The 19,605-nt window shown below is 61.2% G+C and overlaps 3 protein-coding genes across 4 annotated transcripts; 2 read left to right on the top strand and 1 right to left on the bottom strand.

Moving 5' to 3' along the window:
• The first annotated feature begins 108 nt into the window (after positions 1–108).
• LOC140257302 (chymotrypsinogen 2-like) lies at positions 109–1,848 on the top strand. The gene is made up of 7 exons (XM_072346515.1): positions 109–176; positions 275–378; positions 479–558; positions 638–716; positions 1,161–1,341; positions 1,430–1,563; positions 1,676–1,848. The coding sequence occupies exons 1-7, from the start codon at positions 113–115 to the stop codon at positions 1,835–1,837; spliced, it is 804 nt and encodes a 267-aa protein (XP_072202616.1). The 5' UTR covers positions 109–112; the 3' UTR covers positions 1,838–1,848.
• Positions 1,849–2,136: 288 nt separating this feature from the next.
• Positions 2,137–5,765, top strand: LDHD (lactate dehydrogenase D). Of its 2 annotated transcripts, XM_072346666.1 has the most exons (11): positions 2,137–2,302; positions 2,382–2,494; positions 2,563–2,704; positions 2,776–2,917; positions 3,570–3,729; positions 3,796–3,995; positions 4,642–4,770; positions 4,914–5,041; positions 5,118–5,208; positions 5,278–5,389; positions 5,469–5,765. In XM_072346666.1, the coding sequence occupies exons 1-11, from the start codon at positions 2,240–2,242 to the stop codon at positions 5,632–5,634; spliced, it is 1,446 nt and encodes a 481-aa protein (XP_072202767.1). In that variant the 5' UTR covers positions 2,137–2,239; the 3' UTR covers positions 5,635–5,765. The 2 variants fall into 2 exon arrangements, with proteins under 2 accessions (XP_072202767.1, XP_072202768.1); XM_072346667.1 differs by having other exon boundaries at positions 2,217–2,302; positions 3,570–3,995.
• Positions 5,766–6,243: 478 nt separating this feature from the next.
• ZNRF1 (zinc and ring finger 1) lies at positions 6,244–19,591 on the bottom strand. The gene is made up of 5 exons (XM_072346668.1): positions 18,753–19,591; positions 7,771–7,866; positions 7,352–7,457; positions 7,170–7,260; positions 6,244–7,063 (listed from the first exon to the last, which is right to left on the bottom strand). Exons 1-4 carry the CDS (start codon positions 19,168–19,170, stop codon positions 7,203–7,205), a joined length of 678 nt encoding a protein of 225 aa, XP_072202769.1. The 5' UTR covers positions 19,171–19,591; the 3' UTR covers positions 6,244–7,063; positions 7,170–7,202.
• Between the last annotated feature and the right edge of the window lie 14 nt (positions 19,592–19,605).

Below are 19,605 nucleotides of genomic sequence, written 5' to 3'. Positions count from 1 at the left end.
CCGGCCCCACACGGTGCCGCCTATCTCCGGAGGTCGCGGCGCAAGGTCAGCGTGGAGCCACGGCCATAAGAAGCGCTGTGCCTCGTGCCCAGCCTGTCCCCTGCGAGTGGCAATGGCTCTGCTGTGGCTGCTGGGCTGCCTGGCGCTGGCGGGCTCTGCCCGTGCCGCTTTGCCGAGTGCGTGGGGCAGGGCAGGGAGCCGGGGGGGGCGCGGGGCTGGGCTTGGGGCGCGGGGCTGAGGTGGCCGAGGTCCCACGGTTGTCCCCGTCCCACAGGCTGCGGTGTGCCCGCCATCACGCCCGTCATCCGTGGCTACAACCGCATTGTCAACGGGGAGCCGGCGGTGCCTGGGTCCTGGCCATGGCAGGTGTCCCTGCAGGTGAGCACGCACCATGGGGACGGGGACGGGAACGGGGACAGGGACGGGGATGGGGACGAGGCCACGCAGCTGCGGGGCTGACAGTCACTCTCGCCGGCAGCGCTACGGCAACTTCCACTTCTGCGGCGGGTCGCTGATCAGCGAGCAATGGGTGGTCACTGCTGCCCACTGCGGGGTCAAGTAAGTGCAAGGCAGCCGCGGGGCGGACGCGGTACCGGGGCTGTCCGTGTGCCTGGGGCTCAGCGCCTGCCCTGCCCAGGACCTCCGACACCGTGGTGCTGGGCGAGTACGACCAGGAGACGGACTCCGGTGACGTGCAGAGGTTGGGCATCGCCAAGGTACGGCCGGCACGGGGCTGCGTGTCTGCGGGTGCCGTGCTGAGTGCCGGCAGCACCGCAGGGATGGGTGCCCCACATCCGCGGGGTCGGGTCCCCTCGTGGTCCTCGGTGCCCTTTGTATCAGGGCTCGCATCCCCACGGAGTCCTTCTTTGTGGTGCCGGGTCCCTCTGGTCCCTTGGTAGTGCTTGTGTTTGTGTGCCGGTGCCCCAGGGATGGAGCTCTGCCCACTGGGCCCCACCAGTCCCTGTGCTGGTGGGATCCCTGCCTGGGTCCTGGGGTCCCCACCGGTGCTGGCTTTGTGGTCCCTCCACCCCACCTTGGGGCAGCTCTGAGCATGGCCGGTCCCGAGGGTGGCTCCTGCCCCACGTGTCCCCATGCACCCCCCAGCACATAGTGCCCCAGTCAGGTTGCTGGCGCTGTCAGTGCTGCTGCTCCTGCCGCAGGTCTTCCAGAACCCCAAGTACAGCGCGCTGACCATCCGCAATGACATCACGCTGATCAAGCTGGCCACCCCGGCACAACTGAACGCCCGCGTGGCGCCCGTCTGCCTGCCCCAGCCCACCGATGACTTCCCCGGCGGCATGACCTGCGTCACCACGGGCTGGGGGCTCCTCAACTCCAAAGGTAGCACACCGCGGCCCCATCCCCGTCCTTCCTTACCCCCAGCCCCGGGCTGAGCCGGCACTGATGGCTGCCTCCTGCTCCCTGACAGATGAGAACACGCCGGCCATCCTGCAGCAAGCGGCCCTTCCCCTGCTCACCAACGCGCAGTGCAAGCAGTACTGGGGCTTCCGCATCTACGACGTGATGGTGTGCGCTGGGGCTGATGGCAGCTCCTCCTGCATGGTGGGTGCCCCGTGCCCCAACGCGTGGCCCCCGGTTCCCCGGCTCCCCATGCCCGCAGCCCCCCGGCTCCATCCCCACATCCTCACCCACATCCTCACCCCTCTGCCCGCAGGGTGACTCCGGGGGCCCGCTGGTGTGCCAGAAGGACGGTGCCTGGACGCTGGTGGGCATCGTCTCGTGGGGCAGCAGCACCTGCTCCACCTCTACACCGGGTGTCTACGCTCGTGTCACCGAGCTCCGCGAATGGATCAACTCTGTGCTGGAGGCCAACTGAGGGCCCAAATAAAGATCCACTCCCAGAACATGTTCTTGTGCTCTTGGTGCAGCCCTGGGCTGGGCATGGCTGGCTGCGAGCAGGGCGTGTGGGTGGACATGGAGACACCAACGGAGCTGTGGGGAGGTGTGTGCTACCTGGGTAGCGGTGGGGCTGCATCCAGCTGGGCAAGGGACACCGGGTTGTGCAGGGGAACTTGGACTGTTTGGACTCGGACGCTGCCATGAAGTGCCGCCTCCTGGCTGCAATGCTGCGGAGTGCTGCACTCTGACCCCACGCCGTGCAGGGCTGTGCGGCTGCGGTCAGAGGACGCCGTGCAGCGCCCGGAGCCACCTTAAGGCCGGCGGGAGGGGACTGGGAACGCGGGACCACGCGCAGCCCCGGGCACAGCTCCAGGCCAACATGGCCCTGCGGCACGCGCTGCGGCTGGTGGGAGCCGTGGGGCGGCGCGGGTGCTGCAGCCGGGTGCGTTGGGACGGGGGCTGTTGGGGGGGCTCCTCACGTGCCGACCTGACCGCGCGCTGAGCAGCCCCCCCTCCCGCAGCCCCCGCTGCCCCCCGACCTGCTGCGGGCCCTGCGCTCCGTGGCGGGGGATCCCGGCGTTTCGGTGGCGGAGTCGGTGCGGCGGCAGCACGGGCACGACGAGTCCATGCACAGGTGGGGCCGGGCGCGGATCCGCGGGGCCGCGCCTTGGGGCCGGCGATGAGCGCTGCGCTCCGCTCCAGGTGCGCGCCGCCCGACGCCGTGGTGTGGCCCCGAGACGTGGAGCAGCTGCAGGAGATGGCGGCCCTGTGCCACCGGCACCGCGTGCCCATGGTGCCCTTTGGCACCGGAACCGGCCTGGAGGGCGGCGTCAACGCCGTGCAGGTATGCGGCCCCCAGCCCCCCCACCGCCCCCCACCGCCCGCTCCTGCCTGTGCCATGCCGTGCTGTGCCAGGGCGGCGTCTGCTTCAACCTGAGCCACATGGCCGCCATCTCGGAGCTGAGCGTCGAGGACTTCTCGGTGGCGGTGGAGCCCGGCGTCACCCGCAAGGCCCTCAATGCCCATCTCCGTGGCACCGGGCTCTGGTTCCCCGTTGGTACTGGGGGTGCTGGGCAGCGTGGGGTGACACTCGTAGGGTGACACTCGTGGGGTGACACTCGTAGGGTGACACTCAGGGTCAGGCTGAGGGGTTTGGGGCACTGGGAGCACTGGGAATGCTGGGTGCAATGGGATGGTGGGCAGAACTGGAAGCGCTGCAGTTGTCCACGTGGCCAAGGGTGCGGGGAGCGCTGGGTGTACTGTGATGCCATGGGGACTGTGGTACTGGGAACACTGGGAGGGCTGGGGATGGCTGCAGAGAACTTGGAGCACTGGGAGCACTGGGGCTGTCTGTGTGGCCGAGGGTGCTGGGGGCACTGGGGTGTCCAGGGAGAACTTGGAATACTGGGAACATTGGGATATTCCATAGGGTCAAGGGTGCTGGGAGCACTGGGGTGGATGGAGGTGCCACGGGGCCAGGGGTACCAGGAGACAAGGCATGCTGGCAGGGCTGGGCAGCTCTGGGCTGGCAGGGATGCTTCCAGAGCTGGGTGATGTGGGGAATGCTTGGTGCAATAGAGGCAGGCGTGGGATGGGGGTGCCCAAGGGCTGGGGGTGGTGGGGTCCCAGGGGTTTCCGGCCCCAGGGGTGCCACGTGCTGGTGGTGCTGCTGACCCCTGGGCACACCGGGTCCTCTGGCCCCACTGCAGACCCCGGGGCGGACGCCTCGCTCTGTGGCATGGCGGCCACGGGTGCCTCGGGCACCAACGCTGTGCGCTATGGAACCATGCGGCCCAATGTGCTCAACCTGCGCGTGGTGCTGCCGGACGGCAGCCTGCTGCACACCGCCGGGCCGGGGCGCAGCGCCAGGTATGGGGTGATGGAATGGGGCCGTGGGTCGGGCCGCCCAGCACCCGCCCAGCTCTCTCTGCGCAGGAAGAGCGCGGCTGGCTACGACCTGACCTCCCTGTTCGTGGGATCTGAGGGCACCCTGGGCTTCCTGACGCAGGCAACGCTGCGCCTGCACCCCCTGCCTGAGGCTGTGGTCTCTGCTGCCTGCACCTTCCCCAGCGTGCGGGATGCTGTGGGCTGCACCGTGCAGGTGCTGCAGGCAGCCGTGCCCGTGGCACGCATTGGTGGGTGCTGCTGGGAAGATGGGGGTAGGATGGGGACTGGATGGGATTGAGAACGGGAATGGGGATGGGGAGACCTGATAGCAGCCATTCAGGATCCAAAGGGGCTGGAAGAAAGAAAGGGACAGACTGTTTAGTGGGGTCTGTTGTGACCGGACAGGGGGAAATGGCGTCAAACTAACAGAGGGGAGCTTCGGACCGGAGCTAAGTTAGAAGTTCTTTCCAGTCAGGGCGGTGAGGCAGTGGCACAGGCTGCACAGGGAGCTGGTGGTGCCCCATCCCTGCACACAGCCAAGGTCAGGGAACGGGGCTGTGAGCACTGATGGAGCTGTGGGTGTCCCTGCTCAGCGCAGGAGGGCGAGCAGAGCCTGCAAGGTCCCTTCATACACAAACGATTCTATGATTCTATGCAGTGGGGATAGGCATGGGACTGGGAGGTGAAAAGGGATGTGGACATGGGTGAGATTTGCAGGACAAGAAGATGGCAGGGATGTGAACGGGACAGGTACAGGATGAGGATGGTTACACTGGCAGCAATGGGATGGGGATGGTACATGGATGGGAAGGAGTGTGGAGATGGGATGGGGATGAAGACAGGGAGGGATTGAGGAACACCTCAGCAGTGTTCCCAGCTGTCTCCTCCCAACAGAGCTCCTGGATGAGGTGATGGCAGGCGCCTGCAGCCGCTACAGCCGGCTGGAGCTGCCGGAGGTGGCCATGCTCTTCCTGGAGCTGCACGGCTCCCAGCGCAGCCTGGCAGAGCAGCAGCAGCAGGCAGGTAGGGACAGGGAGGGGGAGAGGGGGGCGATTCGGGTTGGAGAGGGGTGCCCGTGGGGGGGGCACAATGGGGTCCTGGTGCAGGATGGTGACTGGCAGCTGCCGTGGTCCCTGCCGCTCTGGCACCATCTCCCACCGCCACAGAGGAGCTGGTGCAGCTGCACGGTGGCTCTGTCCTGTCCTGGGCGCAGGCACCGGAGGAACGTGAGCAGCTCTGGGCTGCGCGGCACAGCGCCTGGTTTGCCGCCCTGGCCCTGCGGCCTGGCTGCCAGGTGAGGTCTGGCAGCACTGCATCCCTCTTTGTCCCCATCCCTGTGCCCAGCGCCATGCCCTGCCCTGCCCACCCAGGGATACTCCACCGACGTCTGCGTGCCCATCTCCCGCCTGCCCGACGTCGTGCTGGACACCCAGCGGGACCTGCGGGACTCTGGCCTCACCGGTGAGTGATGCCACCACCACCCCGTGCTGGGCACCGTGCCCCAAGCCCCGCTCAGCCCCATCCCCGCAGGCCCCATGGTGGGACACGTGGGCGATGGTAACTTCCACTGCATCCTCGTCTTCCACGCCGACGACCCGGATGAGGCGCAGCGCGTGCACGACTTCACTGAGCGCTTGGGGAGGTGGGGCTGCAGCACTGGGTGGGTGCGGGGCTCCCTCGACGGCCCCTCCACTGACACCTTGCCTTGTCCCCGTCCTCAGGAGGGCGCTGGCTGCGGGCGGCACCTGCACCGGGGAGCACGGCGTGGGGCTGGGCAAGCGGGCGCTGCTGCGCGAGGAGCGGGGTGCTGTGGGGCTGGCGGCCATGCGCCGCATCAAGGACGCACTGGACCCCCTCCATCTGATGAACCCCGGCAAGGTGCTGTGAGCGCCCTGACCCACAGCAAGGCACGGCGCATCCACCCGCCCTCCTGCTTTTTGGAGACCTTGGGGGGCTCCGGTACCCCCTCAGCGGTCCCCCGCTTCACCAAGAACGCCAGTGAAATAAAATAACAGTGAATATTTTATTGAACATTGTTTTAATACCATATCAAAACACCTTGACTAATGAAGGAAGCTCCCCCAAGCTCTGAACTCATTTCCCCCCCAACCCTCCCTTTTTTTATATATATAAATACAGAAACGTTTCGTGCGGGGGCACGGCCACCGCCAGGGGAGGTCTCACCAATGACAACGTGCCCGCTGCGCCAGGAGGGGACCGGAATGGGGGTGCGGCCATAAAACAGGGAGCCCTCACCTGCCGGCCGCTGGCGAGGCCCAACGAGGACCCCCAGGTCCCCTCCCCAAAGGGTTCGATGGGAAGGAGGGGAGGTTTTGGCAACGGCGGGGGGAGGGGGAGGGATGCTGCGGCTGTCCAGTCTCTGAGTGGTTATAGCTGAGTTAAAGAGTGACCAGTCTGTAAACATCACCGGGGCAGGGAAGCTCAAATTGAAGAACACGCCAGTCAACACGAAGCTTCATTTAATATCTCGGTTGGTTGTTTTTTTGTTTTTTTTTTTTTTTTCTTGGTTGTTTTTTGTTTTTTTGTTTCTTTTTTTTTTTTTTTTTCTTTTTTTCCTTTTTTTTCTCATTGTAAACACTTGAAAGACAAACCCCGCTATGGGGCAGAGCGGTGGCCCCGCTCCCGGCGTGGGGCAGAGTCCCCATCACGCGCTGCTGGGGCCGGGCTGGAGATCTCCAAAAGGGAGATGGGAGAGAGGAGGAAATTCCCGTGTAGTCAGTGCAAAAACCGAGCGCAGCCCGCGGGCGCCAGGCGAGCCCGGTGAGAAGTTGCCGCGTGCTCCGTTTGGCCGCTGTCCCCAACAGCTCCGCTCCACGCGGGGAGAAAAGCCAAACATCATGGCAGCGTTGGGCCGAGAAAAGCCAAACATCATGGCAGCGTTGGGCTGAGAACGGCGGCTCCCTTGGCGCTGGATCCCTCCTCGTGGCTGCAGGGAGAGCTGGTGGCTCTGCTCTTCTCACTCCGTCTCTCCTGGCTGTCCCACGGTTTGGTGTTGCGGTCGGCCGATTGTTTTGTGGGGTTTTGTTTTGTTTTGTTTTGTTTTTCCTAATCTTTAAATTAAAAAAAAAACCACCCAAAAAACAAACAAACAAAAAAACTCCCCCCAAAAACCAGACGGAAAATAAAAATATTGAAATAAAATACAAGATTCGCCCTTGTCCCGAGTGGGTTCAAGTTTCTGGTTGGTTGGATCTTTTCTTGAGTTTTCGCTGTCTGTGAGGAATTGAACGTCAGCCCAAAAGTCCAGGCGGGTGGGAGGGACGGGGAGAGGAGGTACAGCAGGTAGCAAGGTGCCCTGCCGAGAGACGAGGCCACATCAGCACTGCGCGCACAGCAGCGTGGCCGGCTCACACACCTGGACCCCTCCTCACCCCCCACTCCCCACCCCACCATGGACTCACCTTAGAGAGAAGTCAGCAAGCACGCCCAACAGGTCAGTCAGAAGGATGCTCTGGGCAAGATCTGTTCACTTCAAACCAGGAATCTATACAGCTGCGGGGAGGACAGCGGGTCAGCACCATGCCGTGCCAAACCCCGGGTCACCCCTGCCACCCGGCCACCAGAGCTCCCTGCGCCTGCCTACCTTTTGTGATAGATGCAGAGGCAGGGCAGCCTGGCTATCGTGTCCCCCTGCAGCAGCTCCTCCAGGCAGATCACGCACTCGCCAGCGTCCTTGGTCAGCACGTCGTCTGGAGGGGAGGAGGGCACCGGTGAGACACGGGTGTTGTGTCCCTGCCCGGGGAGAGGCTCATCCCCACATTCCTCACTGAGCTGGGCTTTGCCCCACCTGCCCTCACCCCTGCAGGACAGGATACAGCCCTGCTGGGCACAGCACACCTTGGTGAGCAACGCAGGTCTGTGCCACGAAGGGTCCCAAGGAAAAGCAAGCGGGGACAGCGAGCAGCTGGAGCGCAGCCCTCTTGGCACACTGCACCCTGTACCTCCTGCCCGCTCACAGTGTCCCCGTGCCGGCAGGACGCCGTGCCCCCCCCCAGCCCTTACCGTTGTAGGAGAGGCGAGGTTTGCTCAGACACATGATAAAGTGCATTTCCATCTCGTCAGAAGCCACGGATTTGGAGCAAATGGGGCACTTGAAACCTGGAAGGAGAGCGGAGGGAAGAGCTCCTGAGCAGGGGGGGAGGAAGGAGAGCCCAACTGCGTCACAGGGAGCACGGAGGGTCCCCCACCTGCATGGTGCCACTGCCCCCACGCTGCGCCTGCCGGCTGCACGCTCATCCTGCGCCGGGTGCTCCGCAGAGGCAGCACAGGGACAGCCACCCAGCCGGCGTGCCACTCGTCCCCCAGCCCTGCGCAGAGGGCAGGGGAGCCAGCCAGGGTGCGGCACACGTGGCCCCAGCTGCTCCCAGGCGTTAAAGGGCGAGGAGCACGCAGCACCCAGGGATGTGTCCCCCCCTCCATGACAGCCAGCTCTGTCCACCCAGGAGGTGCCTGAAGCCATTTCACATCCCGAAGGCCCCCAGCACCACCCCGAGCTCCACCAGGTCCTCTGGGCTCTAGTTTCAACCACAGCTTGGCTCACCCCTCTCCCCCATCACTCTAAGCCCACTCCAGCCCTGTCCCCTTTCTCTGCTCACTGAAAGCAGCTACAAGCCATTTGTGAAGCGCATTAACCTGATGGTTTTGCATCCTTCCAGCTCCTCAGAGTCACTTCCTAACACGGGGCTCCAGCTCAGCACCCCGTGGGCACTCAGCCCTACAGCACACACACATGCTGCTGGGAGCAACACGGGGATGACCGGGAGCAGAACCCCAACAGAGTCGCAGGTTCCTGGGGCTCCTGCGCTCCATGCTCAGCCCTGAGCTTGAGCAGATGTAGCCCAGGGCATGCAGCCGTTGCCGTGGGTTTGCACCAGAATGCCGAGCAATCCCTGCCTGCAGAGATGGAGAGGGTAACATAAGGACCCGGCTTCTAAAAGCAGATCAGGTTTGACTGCAGTGCCGCTTAAGAGCTTTTTTTCATATATATGCAAAGCCTGTTCGGGAAAGAAAGAGAACGTACACAAATGAGGATGAACTGAGTTCTTGTTTGCCACCGAGCAGATGGGGCTGGGGGGTTTCAGGGTCCTTGGAATGGAGGGAGCTGAGAAGGGCAGAGAACTGCCCCACATTTCAGCACTCACTAGTGGCAGAGGTAACCAGGACTGCACCCCACTCCCCAAAGGATCCCAGGCTGGAGCTGGATGGGCCCATCACAATCTGCCATCTCATCGCCAGCCTAAATTTACCCCTGACCAATTCATATCTCGTGGCAGCAGCACCCGTTGGCTTAAATAGCATTTTTTCCTCTCCTGAGTGTTTACCCTGCCGGTGTATTTATAGCAAGGGCTCAGATAGCCTCCCAGCCCGCTCCCTGTGTGGGACGCACTCCCGTCCCCGGCTGAACTGAGCACTGCCAGCCCCGTCCCTCCTGCACCAGCCCCATCGTCAGCCGTGACGTTACTGGGCAGCTCCGCTCAGCAGCTCCTGAACTGGAGCAAGCTGCCAGGAAGGGCCACGTCTCCATCAGACCTCGTTTTCTCCAGCACTAGTGCCGATAAAACTGCGGTCCCCCTTTTGTTCCGTGCTGATGTGCTATTTTCAACGGCTGCTCCAGATCCAGCAGCACCCTCTGAGACACGCGAGGAGGGCAAAGAGAGGCATGCAGCCCTCCCTCTGTGACCCCACAGCAAGGACACGGGGTGCCGCACAAATGTAGGGCATACCCCTGGGGAGAGGCCCCGAGTGGTGCTGAGCTGGGCCAAGGACTTTCCTAGCTCTACATTTTATGAGATGGGGGGAAAAACAACACAAAAAGCATCAGGAAAAGGCATGAATCCCCCCGGTCCAGAGCAGAGCAAGGAGCACAATTAGGCTGCAGGGCGGGGGCTGCGCTGCACCCCAGCTGTCTGCACAAATGCTCGGCATGGCGAGAGCAGCTGGCAGAGGCGATGCTGCTGGGGGTCCCCGAGGTGGACAGCTGGCCCCAAACGTGGGCGAGGGGCACCGTGAGGGGCCGGGCTGCAGACACAGTGACCCACAGGGGAAGGGCTTCACCCCACTGCCAGGTGACATCTTGGAGAGCAGGTGGATGGAGCCATCGGGGCCATTTCTGTGTGGGTCACTGCTCTGGAGCATCCACCTGCATTCCAGGTGCTGAGATGGATGCTGGGGCTCGGAGCTGGCTCCCCTGCAGGGCCCTGGTATTTACTGCCTTCCCCAAAACCTTCCTTAATTAATCCTGCTGAAGCCACCAGCCCAAGAAACACAGGAGATAACGTTCAGACAGCTGCTCATGGAAAATTCAGCTCCTTCCCTCCCTCCTCCTCCTATAGCCCTTCCCATCCTCCTCCCACACACCTCAAAAAAGAGAAGGAGGGGAAGGGCTCAGCTATTCCTCCCACCATGATGCTCAGGGGAGGCCCCTGTGATGTAGGATGGGCTCTCAGCAACAACCCTGGCCTGGATGGCATGGGACCCCACTGCACCCCATCAGCATGCGCTCTGAGGACAAGGCAACCTGGCAGGAGGCTTTGAGGAAGACAAGGGCTTTCCAGGGCTGTGAAGCACACGTTGCTGGGTGACCTCATCTCTCCGATGGCTCGCTCTAGAAACCATGAGCAAGCAGCGCTCGTGGCCCTCCAGGGGCTGGTGCCCTCAGAGTATTTTTAGGAAGGTTACACGGTTAATTTTAGAGACCCAAGCAGAGCAGAGCTGGGAACCTCTGAAGCCTCCAGCAGGTCCTAAAAGCTCTGAAAAAGCCCCATGGTTAACACTGATGGGGCCAAAAGCACCACCACACCATCCTGGGGCTCTGGGAGGGCAAAGGCACATTTTCAATCAAAGTGAGCTGCCCCGCATCAGGTGAGGATGTGGCCAGGCAGGAGAAAGGAGAGAACTATTGGGTCCCACTGGAGATGTGACACCTCCCAGCCTCTGGCCTTCAGGCTGGTGTGTAACACCCGGCCACAGCTTCCCAAGTGACACGGGAACAGCCAAAGAGCTGAAAAGCACTCTTGGTTCAGCTCCTGCCTAACGAGTGAATGCCACTTTGAAAACCACTTTGATAGGTGGCCAAAGAAGCCCCTGATTCGGTGCGCACCCAGCACAGTCCTGCAGGACACGGGGTGCCACGTGCCCACACTGCCATGGAGGTGTGGGTGGCAGCATGGGGTGCACGCAAGGAGAGACACGTAGGCAGGAAGGAGCCGAGCACTCCGGCCTTGTTCCTAAGGCCACACAGGCATCCTTCCTCCTGATTCATAGCTGCAGGGAGGTGCAGAAAGCCAGAAGGGCAGGGCCAGGGTGGGAAGGAAGCATCCCACCTTCCTGGGGGGTGGAGGCAGCGCACACAGAAGCCCTTCTGTGGCCGCAGTTACACTTGCCAAACACAGGTCCTGATGTCACAGGTGGTATCTCCCTACGCTGTGCTCTGGTCCCCCTGCCAGCCCTGTGCTACCACAGGAACACCCCCAGTGCAGGGAACGGGCTGCCTAAGGAATAGCACACAGCTAATTTTAGCATTCCCCAGAATGGCAACGCGAAGCAGAGGAGTCCTGCATCCAAAGGGCCAGTTCGTGAGACTGCCTTTTGCCTCCAGAATATTTCGCATGTGAAGCTGCCTGTGAGCACCACCAGCAAGGCATCACCTTGGGAGGCTGCGATGGGCTCAAGCTGCCATGCAGCACCCAGGACACCACTTCTGTGCCCCATGGAATGCTCCCCCCACAGCACCCAAGGCACAAGAGCAGCTCCACCTCCCCCCAGATGCAAATTTAAGCCGCATGGACAGGGACAGCCTTCCCTCATCCTCCCAGTTACAGCTCCCTGCGATGGATGGTCTGAATGGTGGCTCTCATTCCTCTGCAGCACTTCGGACAAAAAGCAACTCCATCACTTGGCTGACTGGCAGAGTGCAGAGGGTTGTCGTTGGCGGTGCGGTGTCTGGCTGGAGGCCTGTGACTAGTGGTGTCCCCCAGGGGTCTGTGCTGGGTCCAGTCTTGTTCAACATCTTCATCAACGACCTTGATGAGGGGATAGTGGCCACCCTCAGCAAGTTTGCTGATGACACGAAGCTGGGAGGATTGGCTGACACGCCTGAAGGCTGTGCGGCCATTCAGAGAGACCTGGACAGGCTGGAGAGCTGGGCAGTAAGAAACCGGATGAGGTTTAACATAAGCAAGTGTAGAGTCTTGCATCTTGGTAGAAATAATTGCATACACCAGTACAGGTTGGGGGAAGACCTGCTGGAGAGGAGCTCTGCTGAGAGGGACCTGGGCGTCCTGGTGGACGACAGGTTGGCCATGAGCCAGCAGTGTGCCCTTGTAGCCAAAAAGGCCAATGGCATTCTGGGGTGCATTAAAAAGAGCGTAGCCAGCAGGTCAAGGGAGGTGATCCTCCCCCTCTACTCTGCCCTGGTGAGGCCTCATCTGGAATACTGTGTCCAGTTCTGGGCTCCCCAGTACAAAAAAGACAGGGATCTCTTGGAAAGAGTCCAGCGGAGGGCCACAAAGATGGTGAAGGGCCTGGACCATCTCCCCTACGAGGAGAGACTTAGGGAACTGTGTCTGTTTAGCCTTGAGAAAAGAAGGCTGAGAGGGGACTTGATCCAGGTTTATAAATACCTGAGGTGTGGGAGCTATAGTGGCGAGGCTGGTCTCTTTTCAGTAGTGCGTGGGGACAGGACTAGGGGCAATGGGCTGAAACTCCAGCATAGGAAGTTCCGCACGAATGTGCGCAAGAACTTCTTTACGGTGAGGGTGACGGAGCACTGGAACAGGCTGCCCAGGGAGGTGGTGGAGTCTCCTTCTCTGGAGATATTCAAGACCCGCCTGGACGCCTACCTGTGCGACGTGGTGTAGGGAGCCTGCTTTGGCAGGGGGGTTGGACTCGATGATCTCTAGAGGTCCCTTCCAACCCCTATAATTCTGTGATTCTGTGATTCTGTGACTAGCACAGCCAGGCTCCCAAATGAATTACTCCATCACAAGAAACACAGGTCTTCCCTCAATAGCCTTCTCCAAAAACCCACCCCAAAGCCCTACTGTACCAGGCTCTAATGTAATTCTCTAGGCTTTAAGCCACAGAACTGCCAGAAACACAGCCGTGGGACTTCCTCACTGCCTCCCAGCCCCCATGCATCAAACCTGAGCCCCCAGAGAGCTGCTCCCGGCTCCCCACCAACCTGTGGGGCCCAAAACTCATCCAAACCAACCCTGAGCAAATGGCTGCTACCAGCTGAGCGCTTGGGGTTGCATGGGAGGAGGTATCAGACCCCAGGGAGAGGGGCAGGCTGGAGGCACAGGCAGAAGCCCTTACAAATCCCCTGCTGCCGCGTTCCTCCTCGTGCCTTGCAGGCAGCTGGGACTCTAAAAATACCGCTGTTGTCACGTCGGCCTTCCTGCCAGGGATAGAAATGGTGCTGAGCCGCTTCGGTTCATTTCCTCGTGCTGCGGAGCCTTGGCAGGGCACGGCCCAGTTCTACTGTTCTGCCTGGTAGGGGGATAGTCCCTCTGTCACCAGCATGGCCTCAGCAAGCTGGACGGGAAATTCCTTGGAAATTCCTGCTAAAATCAGCAGAAGGGTCAATCTTTCCACTGCTCCCCTGCAAGGCCGCGGCTCAGAGCACGTGGTCTCACTCCTCTGCCGTGAGCGAGAGGCCCACAGCGGCGTGAGCAGGCTGGAACTCCCCCTCTGGTCCTGCTCCACAGCCACCCCAACAGCACCAGGGGCAGGAAGGGAAGGAGCAGCGATCCAGCCCCAAGCCCCAGCCCCTGCAGAAGCCTCAGCAGGCGACGCCACCTCTCAGATTTTCTCCCAGCCCAGGGCTGAAGTGCAGCAAGAGAAAAGCTCCCCTCCCCGCAGGCAGGAAACGCGGGTGGCTGGGCTCTGCCCACGGAAACGCCGCGCAGCAGCACGAGGAGAGGCCCCAGGCACAGCTTCCTGCAGCTGCGGCTCCGCGGGGCTTCCGCAGCGCACAGGGCAGCGCACAGGGCCTCCTCGGGTGCTGCCTGCAGAACCGCTCCTGTGAGTCGCTCACGGGTACTCCTGGATTGCCAGGAGAGAACCAGGAGAAAGCCTGCGTTCATTCAGACGTGGGTTTCGGCACATCTGGGCTTTCAGCACAGCAGCAGGGCGAGGTGCACTGCAGACACCCAGCAGCAGTGGGTGCCCCAGCAGCAGTGGGTGCCCCAGCAGCAGTGGGTGCCCCGGTGCAGGGAGCTCATTCAGATGCTGAGTTGTGCCGTCTGATTTGGCACGCAGCAGATCAAATTGGAAAGGAAAATACTTGTTTTTTTGCCCCTCTCCAAATGGTTTTTCTCCGGCATTTAACAGCATCCTCCTGTGATTCTCAGAGCTCTGCTGGCCAGCTGTCAGCCCCAGGCCCACTCCTCTACCAGAGATGTCCACGTTAATTTATCGGCACCCCAATAGAGCATTAATGACTAAGAGAAGCCTTTATGGTTGTTTGCTGGAACAAACATGTCAGCAAAACAAACCAGCACGGGACAAAGTTATGCCACAGGCCAGGAAGACAATCCTGGCTGGAAGTGGGTCAGCCCAGGAGCACGAGAGCATCGCTCCCGCATCTCTGGAGCATACTCACACAGCAGGGAGGGCATGCAGCTCTCCTGCTCTGGTTTACATGCAGGGTTAGAGGGGAACGAACCCAGCCAAGCCTGCTAGCAGTATGGTAAGCAGCGCCTGGGCACAGCAGCCAAGGGACTCCACAGGGCTCTCATTGTGGAGCTGGGGGATAACAACCGCTGCCGGCTGCTCACGCACCATGCCAACAGTGACACACTTATCTTCATCTCCAGGCTGCTAGTGTGCATTAAAGCCATGCCTGAATTTCCTGCCTTCTGGTATTCCGGGCTTCTTTCTTCCAGCAGAGCTGTCCTGTCCCCAGCGCTCCCCTGCTGAATACTGCTGGCCTGGGGGGCTGTCAGGACTGCTCCTGTACTGCTTCCCCCACAGACACCAGCACCAAACCAACATGAAGACAGTCTGAGGAGCACCTCCTCTGGAAATTTCCACTGGCAAAACCATGTTTGCCACAGCAGGTTTCTGCAGATGTGAGGGGCAGCACGCATGATGCTCACTTCTTGAGGAGATGGTGGCAGGAAAGCCATAGCTGAGCACAGCCTCCCTCCAGCAGCTCACTGATGAGCGAGCTAGAACAAAGCTTTCCTTTTGTGATGTAGAAAGCCCCTGAGCTAGGGTCATTTAGCACCGGAGAGACAACCAGCATGGACGCACCACAGGTGTGCCCCATGCCAGGACATCCATCCATCCATCTTCAGCTCTTCCTCCAGCAAGGGAGTCCTTTCCCCAGGGCTGAATCCAACACTGCTTAACGCTTCTTTTCACAGCTGCAGGCCTGCCCAGCAAAGGATGCAAAGCAGCTGGAAGGCAACATCCCACCGAGCAGAGGAGACCTCACCTCCTTGCTGCTCCCAACATCCAGGACAAACAGCTTACTTTGTTGGTGTGCTACCCCTGATGGCACTGCACAGAAAGGTGAGCCAGGCCCTTTGCTGGGCTAGCTGGCTGACAGCGAGATACGGATTTGCTGGAGCTTCAAACACTCAAGAGCTTTGGGCAATGAGAGGGACTTCCAGACAAACTTTAAGCTACTAACAGCCTCTGCAAACTCCCTGAGATCCTCTGATGAAGCTGAGTAACAAGAGCAGTACTAAGAGAACGACATAACCCAGGAGACACGTGGTGTTGAGCTGCATGTCTCTTTTTTCTGCATTCTTCCTCCCAGCGTGGGCTTTGCCAAGGTCTCCCCATCACAAAGCTGCAGGGGCAGGGTGGTCAGGAACCAAGAGAGAGCTCCAGAGTTGCACAAGCTGCTTTGCCATCTCCCAGCAAGGCAAGGTACAAACGCCCACACAGACACAGAAACCCCAGAGCAGTTTCAGGTGGAAATGGAGCAGCTCACTGGAATGGTAGACACACCTAGGAAAATCCTCATCAGGAAATGGGATCCGCTCACCCAGGGAGGTGCAGTCACTACAGAGAGGGGGACAGAGGGACACAGACCCAGCAGCACAGCTAAGGAGAGAAATGAGGTGCCAACCCACACACGCATCCACTGTTGCAGGCACTGTGCTGCAGCAACAGCGCCTTACCCCCAGCAGCTTCTCGTTGTCCTGCTGAGACACAAAGGATGCGCTTCCCCCAAAGTGCTGGAAGAACAAGCCCAAGAGGGAGCCTTTCCCATGTGCTGACACAGGCAGCAGCCAGGTCTGCAGCCCTGTTACCCCCTCCCTGTGCAGAGGCAGAAGGCAGCAGGGCCAGGAGTTGCTCTCCAGACCTGTACCGCGTAATGGGCTGCGCAGACACTCCCCAGGCACATGTCCTCCTGCTTCAGCTTGCCATGCCCACGGGTCTCCTCATCCCCGCCCTCAAGACATCCTTTGGATTGAGCAGGGAGAGTCACGCGCAGCAACATCAAAGCTCCTCTCCATTTACCGGCACACTGCTGGGGCTGATGGAGTGGAGCAGGTCGATGGAAGAAGAAAGGAGCGCATGCTGCCAGCCTGCCCTGCTGCAATCACGGGAGGTTTGTTAACATTCCTGCTATCCTAAGCTGGCCTCCTTCCCCTTCCCCTCTCCATACCATCTCCAGATGATCCATTAACCTCTTACACTACGCAGAAGAGCACAGAAGCTTCACAAACCCCAAGTTTTCCAACAAGAAGTTGTTAGCATCCTTTTGCTATTAATTAGCAAAAGGGAAGAAACACCACCAGGAGAGGCTTTGGCACGGACTGAACGGCTCTCACCGCCACCTGTGCACGCTTCAGTGCAGACAAAACACTCTCAGAGGGCCCCAAAAGAGGCATCAGAGAAACCCACGGCTCTTGCAGCAGCTCCTACCGCCCGCACTGTGATTCTCCAAGGGCAGTGGGCTCCACTGAGCAGCATCGCACCAATTCACATCAGCGGCTGCAAACAGCTCACTCCATTTTGCAGTCAGCTTATTTTCACAATCAGCTTTTTGCCTCTTGGCATTGCAGTTTGAGAAGTACCACCGAAATGTCATAGCCTGTGAGCAACCATCTCTACACTCAGCTCTGTTATGAGGCGTTCCTGCAGTGCAACCTCCATATAGCAGCACAAGGCTGACCCAAAGCCTGGCTAGAGGGAACAGAGCCCCTCTCCTCACTCAGAATACCCAAAGGATGCTGCACAGCAGCACAAGGTCACAGTAGTGGGAAGTCTGCAGGAGCGCTCAGGCCCTGCTGCATGCTGTCAGCTTCTCTGGATCAACAGGGCCTGGGGCATCCTGCTCCACACAGCTCGGAGAAAGGCAGCCCCCAGAGCCCGGGCAAGGGGAAAAAGCCCAAGATGGATGTAGGAAAACAGGCCCCGTGAGCCTTGCTTGGCACTTTGCTCTTGTCCGCTAGTTCAGCTTCAGGCCTTCCTGAAAATGAGGCACTGTCCCAAGACATATTATGAAATTCCCAGACCACGTCATGTGTCGAGAACACTTGAAAAGGCAGTAAAGGGAGAGAAATCCCACACTGTTCCAGGAAACGCGAGGAGACATCCCTGAAATGACTTCCCTCCAGCCAGGAGGGAGGGGAGGACCTCCCACCTTGCTCACTGTGCCCAGCCAGAACTGGGTCAGTGACACAGCCCTGCTGCTCACACACAGCTCTTCCCAGGCACCACAGTCCAAGCCCTGGGGGCTAACGGGGGCAATCCCAGCCCTCCCTCAGCCCCACACGTTTCCTGTGGGAGCACCCAGCTGGCTCCCCAGCCCCACGAGGCAGGTAGTTCCTCCTCTGCTTCCTCCTTGGTATCACAACAGTGCCAACTGGCTAGAACAAGGAAACCCGCTCCAGCCTCTCCCTGGCCCTTTACCATGTGAAACAAAGGACAAACATTCCTACATCTTATTTTGGAGTGCCTTGTCCCAGTACCTGAGGCATGAGAACTGCTGTCCCTCCCTGACATCCCTACACACAGCTCCAAAAGCTGCATGAGGAGCTCCAGCCAGTCTTCAAGACCCAGGGTTCGAGCCCCAGCATCCTCACACCAACCTCAAGGCTGTTTAACCCTTCAAGTCCGGGGAAGATGGCACATCTCTAGGGCCAGAACATCTCCCCTGCAGTAAGCCTCCTCCTCACACCACTAATTTCTGCCTTGACCTTGACACAACCGGACAGTACCAACCCCAACCCCAGGAGCAGAGGGGGAGTCATTTAGGGTTGAGCAAAGCAGGGCAGCTCTCCTTCCCACTTTCTTTACTGGGCAGCAGGGTCACAAGTAGGGAAGCTGGGGACAACCAGGAGCTGGGAGAAGCGAGAAAAAGGGGCCAAGGGAAACTGGGAGAAGGCTGGGGCTGGGGGGAGTGAGGGGAAGGAGACAGGGGAAAATGGGGGGAAGGGCAGACTAGTGGGAACCAGGGGAAGGGGCCAAGAGAAAATGGAGAAAGCTGGAAAGCTGAGGCTTTGAGGAACCAGAAGATGGGGGGAGATGGGGAAAATGGGCAAGGAGAAACTAAGGAAATTGGGGGCATCAGGGGAAGATGTGAGGGAAAAATGGAGGAAACCAGAGCTGGGAAAAGAGAATCGGGGTTAGTAGGAAGTGGGGGAAGCCAAGGCTGGGGGTAACTGGGACAGGGGCAAGCTGGGGAGAATCGGTTTGGGGGGGGGGGAATTGGGAGAAGACAGGGGATAGGGCCAGGGGAAAATGGGGGAAGCTGGGGATAAAATGAAGCAGCAGCTGGAGGAAGAGAGGGAAAGTGGAGAACAAGAGGAAGCCGGAGCTGTAGGGATCAGGGGAAAGGAGGGAACGAGGGCTGCGGAAAGCCAGGGAAAACTGGGGCTAGTAGGAAACGGGGCAAGACAGAGCCGGGGGGATCCGGGGCAGGTGGGAACCCGCATAAGGGGCCGAGCGATATGAGGGAAAGGGGGAGCCAGGAAGAATCGCGGGTCGGCAGGGTTAGGGGCCGGGGCTCCGGCACTCACCGCTGTGCGAGCTGAACCAGCGCGGCGCGATGTGCAGGGGCAGCGCATCGGCCAGCGAGGCCCGGGCGCCCAGGTAGAGCATCCCGTCTCTATGGTGACCGCCTCCCGTCTCCTGGTAACCGTTGCCATGGGCGTACGTGGAGTCGGTCCCCGGCCCTCCGCCGCCCGGGGCCCGCTCGGCCTCCCCCGCCGCGCGGCCGTACAGCCCGAAGGGGACGGCTCCGGCGGCCGCGGGGTCCATGCCCATGCCGGCCACCGAGCTGACGGAGCGGCTGCGCAGCCCCATGGCGCCGCCGCCGCCCGCCCGGTAATGGCCGAAGGGGGGCGGCCCCCCCGGCGGCGGCACGGCGCTGTCATCCGTCGACACCCCCGGGAAAGGGCCCCGCGAGCGGGCGGCCGTGCTCTGCTTGCCCCCCATGGGCAGCGCGGGGCCGGAGGGAGCCGAGCCGCAGCACCCCCCCCGCCCCCCCCGCGGGGAACGAGGGCCCGCGCCGGGCGGCGAGAGGCGGCGGAAGGAAGCGGGGGAAGGGACGGGGAGGGGAAAGGGGGGGGATGGGGGGGAGGGGGTGGGGAGGGCGAGGGGAGCTACGGGCGAAAACCCATCCCCGCCCCGGGCATCCTTCCCCCCCGCCGGGCCCGCCGAGACCGCCGAAGCCGGGGGGGGCCGAGACGAAGGGCGGGGGGCTCCCTCGTGCCGGGCGATCAGCTGCGGCCCATGGGGGCGGCGGGCGGGCGGACCTCCTCCCGCGGGGCTCGGCGGCTGCGGGGCTGCGCCGGGCCCGGCCTCGCTGCCGGCCGCCGCCTGGCTGCTGGGCGCCGCGCCGGAGACAATGGAGGCCGGCAGCACGCATGC

The sequence above is a fragment of the Excalfactoria chinensis genome, chromosome 11 (assembly GCF_039878825.1).
Source record: "Excalfactoria chinensis isolate bCotChi1 chromosome 11, bCotChi1.hap2, whole genome shotgun sequence".
In the NCBI taxonomy this organism is placed as follows: domain Eukaryota; kingdom Metazoa; phylum Chordata; class Aves; order Galliformes; family Phasianidae; genus Excalfactoria; species Excalfactoria chinensis.
The sequence above is the reverse complement of the archived record's forward strand: the minus strand, read 5'-3'. Positions and strand labels throughout refer to the sequence as shown.